Source organism: Protopterus annectens, chromosome 2.part2 (genome assembly GCF_019279795.1).
Source record: "Protopterus annectens isolate FY-2018-M chromosome 2.part2, PAN1.0, whole genome shotgun sequence".
Classification (NCBI taxonomy): Eukaryota; Metazoa; Chordata; order Ceratodontiformes; family Protopteridae; genus Protopterus; species Protopterus annectens.
In genome coordinates, this window is record NC_056730.1 from 60,530,964 (window position 1) to 60,543,970 (window position 13,007).

The 13,007-nt window shown below is 38.3% G+C and overlaps 1 protein-coding gene across 1 annotated transcript in view; it reads right to left on the bottom strand.

Annotated features, from left to right (window-relative positions):
- Positions 1-13,007, bottom strand: part of LOC122795920 (microtubule-associated serine/threonine-protein kinase 4-like) — an 809,687-nt gene that overhangs the window by 161,269 nt on the left and 635,411 nt on the right. Inside the window, exon 15 of the mRNA XM_044064403.1 lies at positions 4,750-4,915. Within this exon, the coding sequence (XP_043920338.1) occupies positions 4,750-4,915 (166 nt within the window). The remainder of the gene's footprint in view (positions 1-4,749; positions 4,916-13,007) is intronic.

Sequence of the window (13,007 nt, forward strand, 5' to 3'; positions counted from 1 at the left end):
TATCAGCCTCAACAAAAAGTTGAGATCCCTCATCAAATCCTCTAAAGCTAGCTATGAAAACAGAATTGCAGCAGATACTAAAGACAACCACAAGGCCTTCCAGAGTTATGTAAAGAATCTCCACGGCAAAACACAGATTTGCTCTGAGCTACTGCACAATGGTACATCCTATACCGAGCAAACAGATATTACCAATATACTGGCCAACAGATTCAGTGCCACCCCCCCTAACGACCAATCACAATACCGGTAGATTGCCAGGCTCCCAAGTATTACTGCGGCACAGGTTAAAACAGCACTGTCCAAGGCCAGGAATACAGCTTCTATGGGACCTGACAACATCTCTGGCTGTGTTCTACATGAACTACAGAGTGAACTGGCACCTCACCTGTGTGCCCTGTTCAATCACAGCCTTACCTCAGGCTTTGTCTCTACCGAATGACACACTGCTATAGTCATCCCTCTCCACAAAGGAGGAGTAACTACAGACCTTGGGAACTATCACCCCATTAGCCTGACAAGTCTGATATGCAAAGTTTGGAACGCATCATCATGGACCTAATAAACAAGAATATACAGAATCTCCAAACTCTGGATTTCACACAGTTTGGTTTTGTGAAGGGTAGATCATTCCTGCTCAACCTGGTCGACTTCTTTGAGTCATTCACCAGAGCAGTGGATGAAGGCAAGGTGGTTCATATAGCCTACCTAGATCTGGTCAAGGCCTTTGATACCATTCCCCACTCAGGAATCATAGAAAAACTCACTAAGCTAGGCATCAACCCCAATATCACTAGGTGGGTTGCAAACTGGCTCACAGATAGAACCCACAGTGTGAAAGTAGCTAACTCCAACTCAGACTGTCGACCAGTCACAACTGGAGTCCCACAGGGATCAGTCCTGGGTCCTTTCCTGTTTGGTATCTACTTCTCAGAAGTCCAGTCCAACAAGAAGGGACTCTGGCAGACAAAGTTCGCAGATGATTGCAAGTTGGGAGCCATTATTAACTCCCCAAGTGCAGTGCTGACACCCAAAGGCCTCACTGAGACCGGAGACTGGTGTGTCAGAACCATAGCCTCTCAAATGCCAGAAATGTGTCATCATCCTTTGGGAAAAAAAAAGTCTCGTGAACTACCAAATTGCTACTACAATGAAGAGGCGTTATAAGAGATCTGGGAACACAGGTTGACTGCAACTTGTCTTTTGACCACCACACTGCTACTGTGGTCAGCAAGTCCTTCTATGTGGCACATCTCATTACTAAGTATTTTGCATCCAGGAAGAAAGAGGTCATTGTCTCCCTCTACTCTTCCCTCATTAGGCCAATCTTCGAGTACAATGCCCCATTTGGCATGTACCTCACTAGACACATGCAACAACCGGAAAGGCCGCAAAAGTACCTCACAGAGAGGATCCTAGGCCTTAAACACTTGTCCTATATGGACATACTCAAAAAAACTCCAACTATTCTCCGTCTCATGTCGCCTACTTAGAGGAAATCTCTGCTTGACTTATAAAGCCATGTCTGACCCAGCTCTGTTAGAAATGCTACATCTAAAGAAATCCCAATCCCTCCACACCACACACTCCAAAGACCTCAACCTCACTTTCACAATCAACAGAACGTGATGGAGGGGCAGGTTTATAACCCTGAGACTGACCATGCTATGGAATAGACTTCCCATACATGTCAAACAGAGCACCTCACTGGCCCTAGGGTTACCACCTGTCCCACTTTGCGAGGGACAGTCCCTCTTTGGGCAGTTGTGTCCTGCAAAAAAATTGTAAAAATGGCAAATGTCCTGAGACTTTATGGCAAAATGATTTCCTATATTTTATGTAATAGTTGCATAAAACAGTTATTCTGTATCCGAAACACCTAATGTTATAAGAAACAGACTAAGCAACTAAAATGCTACAAGAATAAGCTTTTATTTAGGCAAAAAAGTGAAGTTCGTCTTTTGTACTGGCTATGGGTATATTTCACCCTGCAAAATCTGAAGTTTGTACCAAAAATGTCCCACTTTGGGCATTTGAAAAGGTGGCAACCCTAACTGGCCCTCAAGAGAAATCTTGATAAGTGGATGGGAAATAGAAACTTCACCCCGGGGATCACTCCAGTTGCTCTACTCGACAGAGGCACTGGAAACTAAGGTCGGGTGGCACGTTGCCAGGGTAATCCTATGGGCTAGGCTTGTAAAGGCTCCAGGGCCATTAGCCTAGTACATACCTATGAGCCTATGCCTTGCAGTGTTTGCATTATTAAGTTGAAGAGACAGCAGACACATCTTTCATACAAGTTGCGCAAACAGAGACTCGTGCTACATTTGGTACAGATAAGCAGCAGTTAAAAAGTGCGAGTCACTTCACAGCTTTTTTACTTGTTGCCAGAATTTTAAATTACAACTTTCCAAAAGACCTGACATAGAAAGACAAACGATTTAAACATGGATGTGATAGATTTGGCATCATGTAGAGTCAGTGATTTTGCCATACTTTTTTTTTTTTCTTTTCAAAACCAGTCTGTTGATAGTAGCAAATTCAATTCTGCTTTATGTTTGGTTATACAGATCTTTAGCTCTGGCAGCTGTAGTTCACCACCAATTAAAAACATTCCATTTAGCCTATCAAGAAGGCAAAAAATGGTGGGACACTTTTACAGCAGTGAATAACAAAATATACATCACCTATTACAAAAAATCTTCATGACATCAGTAATTCTGATTTAAGAAAAAATAGTATAATTGGTGTTCTGCTTTCGAGGTGTAGTCTGTCTTAAGTAGTTAGTTTCACATTAGCCTTCCTTCTTTCTGTATCACCTAGGTGCAGAGTTGAGTTCCCAGCAAATTCATCAGTACCTTATGCTTGTCTCAAGCTAAAGAAATAGGAAATGGGAAACTGAAATGCATCTAACAAATTCTCTGTATCCACGGACTTAAAATTAAATTTTGGAAATCTAAAGGTAGCTCTCAGCTCATCAACCTAAGAGCAGCACGCCCTAATCACTGAGTAAATTTTCTCACACATGCACACCACTAAAATAATATCATTGAAGTTTCCCAGACAAAACTCTGAAAAAGTAAAAGCTGCTGAAAAACAATTCTAAGGATGATTACTTACAAATGCAAGAGAAATATTTGGTGACAGTTTCACTCTAATTTCTGTCCCTACTGCCAGCCCAATACTGCCACAGGAAATTCCTTTACTATTTAACAAAAGCCCATTTCTTGCAAGCTGTGCACCCAGTTCATAACTATTTAACACCATCTTTCAATTTTGTACCTTCGTCTAACATGGTGTATTAAAGTATGCATATACTTGCCACTTTCTGGCCCAGTGGTGTGGCTAAATCTCTGCAAGCAGAGGTCACTGGGTGCAAACCCAGGTCAAAAGGATGCACCATATTTGCAATTAATTTTAATTCATTATTATATTGCAGCTTCAATAACATTTCCAAAATACTACACAGAGGCTCCTAAACAGTCATTTATGACAGAACATATGCACATTAGTATTTTACATTAGCATACTGCGAACTGACAAAACTATGCTTTAAAAAAAAAAAAAAATTAGTGTCATCTCCACAGTAATGTTGCCATGGTTGGTTGTTTCACTTAGATTTACACTATGTGCTGTATTGCTGTCCTAATTCTTAAGCTTTAGAAATCATTTTTTATTGGTACCTCACAACAGTCAAACAATAAATTGTGAAAAACTGACCATATCTTCTTTTGCCAGATTACTACAGGCTGTAAACACCAGATGTACACTCCTTGCCCCCTATACAGAAGACACACCATTATGATATAAAGCATGTTACACACATCTGTGGGACAAGTGTCAGCAGACAATAACTACTGTACATTTCATGTAGCGAGACCACATTCTACTTGTCTATCTACCCATTGGGTCTGACGCACATAAAAACCCACAGATCATTTGCCTGTCACAGACACACTACCAAAACTCTGCATAAATACACCAAAACAGCTTACTCACCAATGACTCTAGGTTGTTTCTGAATTATTAGTGTTAAATATGCATGCTATTACTGTACCTTAGCTAGCCTGCTACACTTGTTAATTGTTTGTTAACGTTTTGTTTTTCTTCTTTTTAACAAGATCATATTTTTCCATTTTCACACACTGACAGGGAAAAGTGAAGTCACATGGCCAGCTCAGATGAGAAACACATTTTGCTGCTGAATATTCAGAAAGATAACTTGCGTCAACAAGCTTCTGCCTGTCATCCATGGTTTGATTCCCACAGCATCTATTTGCATATTATGTGATACTCAGTAAGTTGTTTAATCAGAAGGTGCTCTGGGTTAACTAGGAACATTTGGCTACACTCCTCAGTGGTCTTCTGGACCATGAGACTTGTAACTAACTATGGCATTTACTGGAAGTCACCATCAAAACATTCAAAATGTCACAAATAATCCGACAACAGTATGCAAAATCCAACATCACAGTTTCAAAAAACACTGTATATCTGCATCCCTATTGACAAGTGTTTCACAGCTATCACATCACACATACTTTGAAAATCAGTTTCTTCTATATGGATCCATACCACTAGAAACCTGTAAACAGTAATGCAATTTCCAAACATACTTTTCAGGTTTAATTTACAGTAATTCATATAATTCTGTGCATTGCAAATAGCAAATTCAGCTATGTAAAAAGTGTTGCTATTATACAGAACATCTCTATTTTTGCATATTAAATAATATAGTCATGTATTTACCACTGATGACTTGTCCAAACAGCTCTTCGGGTGTATCCCCAAAGAAAGGAACACATCCAACCAGAAATTCGTATAGGATAATTCCCATAGCCCACCAGTCCACAGGCTTGCCATATCCTTGGCGCAATATCACTTCAGGGGCAATGTATTCTGGAGTACCACACACCTACATCAAAAATGAGGCATTGAGGCATTTGAAAAACAAAGAAAGAAAAAAAACAGTAACATGAAAGAAGGCATAGTAATTAATAAAAGAGATGCATTACTTTTCAGTAGAGGTGGTCAAGCTTATTTGTATTTATATTTTATGCCAGTGTAGATCATTCATTTGCTAAAAGACACAGAGTATTCAGAAAATGCTTGATAAATTATGATTTGCCACTCATCAATAGGAAATAAGGTCATGTTTTCAGCCTTTCCATCTGTCTGACAGCATGATCAAAATTAGTATTTCACAAGTCATACAAGCATTTTGCAGAATTATATAGAGACATGCAAGGAAACAAAACAGCAGGCAATAAGTACATATGACTTAATCAAAATGGGAAGACTCAATCATTTTTGATTGACAGTGATTCCCATTTTAGTCAAAATATTGCCAATGCAAATTGGGGACCCTCCCACTGGTCTGCCTCCCTTCCTCTTTTTTCTTCTCATGGTCAGCTTCATCAGGAACTTTAATCGCTAATCAAACTCAGATTGCCTGGCTGATACTCAGGGATTCATCCTTCTGCTCCAAGAGAGCTGGTTATAAAGTCTGCTAAATTTGATGATGCACTCCATCACCTTAGCAGATTTTTTCTTTCACTGTAAGACATCCGCTGGTGATCATATTATACGGCAAGTCAGACACCAGCTTTATGAAAACAGCACAAGCACATGAGCACAGTTTAATTTTCCTGGTAAAATGATACCCTCCCATCTATAGGGTGCTATGACACTATTATTAAAGTGAACTTACCTTGTGAAATAGATATTCCTAAAAATATGGTACAACTTTTACAGGTTTATGGAATTCAACCTTACCTTGAAGCTTATCACAACTGAGTGAAATGCAAGTCCCTGTAGTTTCCAGATTTCTATATACCAAGACCTTTGGAAAGTTTATAAAAATCATCCTAAACCAGTGATTTGAAACAATGTTGAAAAAATGTATACCTTCACAATTACAATTATGTGTCATTGTAATGTACGTAACAAACAGTTTCTTCCACTTTCGTAAGACTACTGTGTTATCTACGTTAAGTTATGACAGGTCATGTGACCAAAAGTAAAACCTGTCACTTTTTCTATCTCTGAGCTAATGGTGAAGCCATATTACAGAAGCTCATAAGAAATAAAAAAACAAATGTTAAAATTTAAACGTGTTTAGCATCTATGAAATGGGAATAAGACAATATCTATTTTCTTTTTATTGCTTTCCATATTATAAAGTTGTTGCCTTATCACCATCAGATTACATGTTCTGATCTCTAAATGAAATGATGCACTTTTCAAAAAACAGCCTAACTTGAAATTGCACCTTGTACATAAGCAATGAACTTTAATAGAACCACATTAAAAACATTTAGCACTTCTGTCCAAACTGGACTTCTTCAGAAGGAATGCACAAAACAGTTGTCTCTCATAATAAACACTAGTGCAAACAGTCTTAGGAAACATCCCATGAGATAACAAATCAGCAATATGGAAGAAGTTAATTGAGAACAGTTGGAGTAAAAAAATGTAAAACTATAGAAGTTTTTTAAGTGACCTGTTATTAAACAGGACAGAAAGTAAAGGCAGGTATCAGCTCAGCTTTAAAACCATTAAAAAGCATGAAGTATCTAAAAGCACAAAAACATCAGTGTAAATATTCAAGTGAAAATAAACAGTGCAAAATTCATAAATACCACATATCTGAAATAAAATCTATTATCAAATATCCTCTTAGTCATAAAAGCAATTGCTAAAAAAAATTGTATAAATATTTTTAGGTATTGGAAAGACTTTAGGCATAAAACAGAACCTATAGAGGGGTCGTGTCATTTAGACCATTACCATTGGTAGAAACTAATTTCAGTTGCTACCTCAACTCCTTTCATTCAAGCACGTCTTTCCATGGACCCCCCCCCCCCACAAGTGATATCCTCAACATTGTCCAAAATATAAAACTTAAAACAATGGGCAACATTGTCCATAATATGTTTATACAAAGCATTGCATTTTTGTATTGTTCTTACCAATATAATACAAATGCTGACAAATTTGGATTTTTAAAGATGTTTCTGTTCTTCCTATATAGAAACCTGGGCAGAATTGACATTGGGCTAGGTACACAACCCTAGAACTATAGCAATAATATTTCTGCTTTAGGAAAACTTTCCCATAACCTGCTATGTCAAATACTGACCCCTAAAAAATGTGTTTACATTAGTTGCACCTGCCACATTTTTTTCATCCGTCCAGGTTCATGCCCTACACCCTGAGCCGATCCTGTAGCCTACTTTGAATGCTGAACAAATTACATATGCAATTCCTTACAGTTAACTTTTTAAACACATACAAGAAAATTAAACAGAAAGCTTTAAAAGGAGTTAGATAGGTATGGAGACAAATTATACATGCAAATGCCAAGACAGTTATAGCAGGACAAAGAAATTATGGAGACTGAAGTAAAAACAGAGAAACATTTTCTATAGCATTCAAATATAATCTTTTTTAAGAGGATCTATGAAATCCAAAAAGAAGCTGTTCACGTCCAGAAATACCATACTAAAACTGCAGAATAATTCAGGGGATGCTAAAGAAAAAACACATGCTGTAGTTGTAGAGATGTTAAATCTGTGCTTATCCTGTAGTGCCTTCACATGCACATTCATTTGTTCATTGTGATATAATTTTAACTCTCAGATGTCTGTCAGTTATCTGAGCCTAAATAAATATAAAGTGCTAATATAAACAGTACTGATGAAAGATGCCAGAAGACAGGTTACTAATAAAATTGTATGGAATAAATTCAACTTAACCGGTCTGGCCACAGGGTCAGACGGAAAGGTTTAAGACTAGAAGGTGGAGACACAGTAGATGCTTTTGAGAAATGATGTAAATGAAGAGGAGGAAAGTCTGCAAAAAAATGAGGATGTATTCTATATAACATATATCTGAAGGTGATGTCATTGTTTTGGTATTGTAAATGATTTTCTGTTTTTAATTCACAATTTCACCTCCCCACACAGATACACACAGACGATGTAGCACTACAATGAATGCACTGGAATGTGGAGCCAGCTGTGCGTGTGATTAGAAAACACAGATCTGTTCTTCCGGTATCAGATAGACATGTGAAACGGGATGAGCTACTAACATCACTACATCTGGGATACACTTCCACTGGACTACCATGAGTTACTAATTTATTTTCTTGCATTGCGCTGTTTCAAATGCCTTGCTAAATTACGTGAACGACAAATTACAATCATAGTTCCACACTGAAACTCTACTCTGCCTACACAAATGAATAAATGTTTCTATTCAAATGCAGGGACTTTGGCACTAGCAATACTTGCTGCACATGTGCTCATGCACAATACCCACGAAGTACTCAGAAATCCATTACTGCAAAACAAAGGCATCAAAAAAGGATAAACTCACAGTCGTATATGACTTGCACATTGTTGTTGCCATATATGTGAACGGGAAAAGAACTAACTCCTCCAGTTTCTTACAGAGCGCATACGTTTTATGATGGAACTAACTCCTCCAGTTTCTTACAGAGCGCATACGTTTTATGATGGAACTAACTCCTCCAGTTTCTTACAGAGCGCATACGTTTTATGATTGCCTGAAAAACTGTAGTTAGAGATGTTGCCAGCATTCCTACCAGGAAAAAAAAAAGTATCAACTGCCTAAACTGCACTCCATTATGGAGAAGTTTCTTTTCAGTTTCCTCTGTAAGTGACCCGGTATCTATACTTACACCCAACTACTTTTAATCAACTTATGTACCACCCTATGTTCTTAAATGAATACAGGATAACGTTAACTCTAAGAGGAATACCATAGTTTCAGTGGCACAACAGGTAACACACTTGCATTTGGTGCTAGAAGAATAGACGTTTGAGGATTCTTTTCTCACCGGGTGCATGGATTAATTTTCCAGTACTGACACTACATTGCAGCATAAAGGGTGGGGATGCTGCACTCCTGAGTGTAACATCCTTCAAATGAGATATTAAATAGAGGCCCTATTTGCCTGAGTTGGTGGTAGCTCAGGTGGATGTAAAAGAACCTACAGCACCTATCGAAAAGTGTAGGGGAATTTCCCTGATGACCTGGCCAAATTTTCCCTAGAAGCATAAATACCACCACCGGTCTCCCCAGAAGAAAGATTACACATCTAGTGGGACTAACCCGGACAACAAAGAATAAATAAATAAATTACCTACTTAAATCTCACTGTGTAAATGGGGTTGTGAGTAGTGATAACCCATGCCCCTTACTTATGACAGCTGAAAGGTAGTGCCTTTCCTTAATATTCACTAGGTCAGAGCAATTAGCCCACGTCAATGTTGGGCCGTAAAACTAACTAATATACCCCACATAAACATTGAATTAGTAACTATCTACTCCAGGACATTTTGTGCCATCTTCAGACTCACTTCACTAAATCTCATTAGATACCCTCCTTACACATCATAAATGTCTGTGGCACATCTGTTTGTAATCCACTGCCCTGATCCTTCTCGGAATTCTTTTACATCAGACATTGCACCCTTAATTTACTACCTATTCTTTTCAGAACTACATATGAATCTTCACTTTTCTCAATTCATGAATTTGATGAAGTAATCTGACCGTCACATCCCCAAAAGTCTATCACCATTTCTTTGGTGTGCTATGATCTTAATGGTGCATTTTCTGTGAAATAAATAAACCAAATTATAACACTTTTACATCAGAGATGCATGTTTACATGGAAATAAAAGCAAAAGTGCATTTAAACTATCAAATCTATTGGTTATAGCCTTAAAATGACTGAGCTGATTTACACTTTCTAGTACAGCTGTGCCCTTTGTCTATAACCACACAATGTTACTAGGATCAAATACCCAAGTTTCAAATAAATACTCCATTTTCAAAGACAAACGGTTCTGTATGTATCCTGCCTGCATAAAAAGATTCATGAGGCAGAATGTAACCTCAGGAAAAATAAAAAAATGAAGGGTTATACTATTGTAATATTTGCTGCTTTCTCACCGCAGTCACTATCCAATAGTAACTTGAATCCATTCTTAGCCTTTGATCAGTAGTAATTACTTTCCACACCTACTCACTTTTTTCTTCTAAAGTTTATATACTACCACAAATTATTCCCTACTGGGAAAGACTAGAGCTATTATAAAAGATGAAAACAAAGTAAACACTTATACCTGTATTGTTTTTGTATCTGTATTTACAGAGCACTGTACATAAAACAGGTAGACATACTGCGCATCGCTTTTCTAGAGAACAGACTGCGGATAAGTGGTAATGAGGCATGCTCAAGGGGGTAATGGACCATAGCTAGAGCTGAGTCCCAGTGCCTGAACAATGCATCACAGGTTACACAAGTATTCTGCAGAGAGACTTTTTGTTTGTTGAAGCACATTTCCATTCATCTCCCAAGCAGTTTTATATGCAGATAATCATACTATTCCCTCTAGTTACAGGATGCAAAGCCGCTCAATGGTTTAGGAAGCATCATTGCATTCTGCTTTAAGTGTTTGCCATAAACCAGTGTTAACATTTTTGTTGCAATAATGCTTTTATTTTAGTTGAGTGTAGCAAATCACCTTCTGCAACAAGGTTCAGCAGCTGGATGCTTCAAATCATAAGCATAAAGTGCAGGATTTTAATTTATATGCTGCTATGAAAAGTTTTTTGCAGGAAAATAGACATCTGCGTGAAAAACACCATCTTTCATTAGAGAACAGAGGCACTTGGCAAAGCAAATTAAATTAACAACACAGGTCATTAATAAGAATGATGAATGTACAGCACTGTTGTGCACATTCCTACCTTGACAAAAAGTTTTCTGTCTGACGATGATGAATTAAAAACTAGTCACCAGTGCAGACTCTGCATATGCATACAAGGTATGCATGTGACAGTTTAGTAACTAATTTGATCAAAATGGAACTACAAAAGACAGCAATGTAAAACATTAGAAATGGCTATTTTTGTCATTGTACAGAAAGAAAAACAACCCATTCTAAGATCACAGGAAATAGGTCTTGCTATATCACAAAGCAAGATACCAAACAACCTTCAAGAAAAAAAAAAGGTTTATGAATTTTTGTACACAATATATTTTTCTTTGGAAAACTGTTTGAACTACCCTCACCCCACAGACATGCACAGACACTCAATATATCAATCAGTAAAACATCAAGCAAAACTGTTTGAAACTCAGCTCAATGAAAAGTGAACAAAATTAAACTTTTTTTTTGCAGGGGCAAGCCCCACTGCAGCCCCCCCCCCCCAATTATACATACCAATTCTGAAACTGTAATACAGTGGGGGGGTGATGGACAGGTTGACAGATGAGATCAGACAGGAGGCCCCGTGGACTATGATGTTTGCAGATGACATTGTGTTTGCAGATGACATTGTGATCTGTAGTGAGAGTAGGAATCAGGTTGAGGAGACTCTGGAGAGGTGGAGATATGCTCTAGAGAGCAGAGGAATTAAGGTCAGCAGGGCTAAGACAGAATATATGTGTGTAAATGAGAGGGAGGGTAGAGGAATGGTGAGGATGCAGGGAGTAGAGTTGGTAAAGGTGGATGAGTTTAATTACCTGGGATCAACAGTTCAGAGTAATGGTGAGTGCGGAAGAGAGGTGAAGAAGAGAGTACAGGCAGGGTGGAATGGGTGGAGAAGAGTGTCAGGAGTGATTTGTGTCAGACGGGTACCAGTAAGAGTGAAAGGGAAAGTCTACAAGAGGGTAGTGAGACCAGCTATGTTATATGGGTTGGAGACAGTGGCATTGACAAAAAGGCAGGAGTCAGAGCTGGATGTGGCAGAGTTAAAGATGTTAAGATTTGCACTCGGTGTGACTAGGATGGATAGGATTAGGAATCAGTATATTAGAGGGTCAAACTCATGTTGGACAGTTTGGAGACAAAGCAAGAGAGACGGGATTGTATTGGTTTGGACATGTGCTGAGGAGGGATGATGGGTATATTGGGGAAAAGATGCTAAGGATGGAGCTGCCAGGTAAGAGGAAAAGAGGAATGCCTAAGATAAGGTTTATGGACATGGTGAGAGAGGACATGCAGGCCATTGGTGTGACAGAGCAAGATGCAGAGGATAGGAAGAAATGGAAAGAGATGATCTGCTGTGGTGACCCCTAACAGGAAAAGCCGAAAGATGATGATATATATATATATATATATATATATATATATATACATATATATAAAACATACATACATATGTATATAGACTGAGTGTTCCAGTTTAGACCACAGAATGTTGATTCTGTTGACAGACTAAACTACTATGCTTTACATTGAGCATTGGCTTTCTCAAGTATATGGTTTGCCAAATGCAGTAGGGATAATGTGTTAGTACTGTGGATGGATTGTGATCTGGGCGAAGCTACATATCACAAAATCACAGCTTTTGGCTTCCTTATGCAATCTTTGATAAATGGATTTCTGCCATCTTCTCTGTGAAGCACTGCTTACTCATATCTAACTGAAGTTTGTCCCTTTCAACTACCACCACTAATTCCATCTAATACTTCTCTTCGTTTTCAAGTTCACTGTCCAGATTAGTCCTCAAATGAAGCAGTGTGTCATAATCATATCCTATTTTTTCTCTTAATGTCATAGGGTCCCAGTTTTAAGTATCTGCTCACACACCAACCAATCACTCTATCCTTCACGATTCCGCCAATATTTTATGGCATGCTTTACATAAGGCTAGATAATGACAGGATCTGAATACAGTACTCTACATATGGATGGAGATACCAGCATCCGGTAGAGAGGAAAGGTAGCTTTTGCATCTCAGGAATCCACATATTGTGCTATGCAACCAACAAAATACTGCTCTCTGTTGAGGAGTTTTTACATTATAACAAGATTTCCCAGACAAAGATGGAAATAGTTCACAACAATCAGAGTGTTAAATGAAAATAAAACAAAGTTTAGCTAAGTGTTGACCATTACTCTCAATCTTACTGTTCTTTTACACATGATGTCATGACCATGATTAAGGTTTCTCCCTCCAAG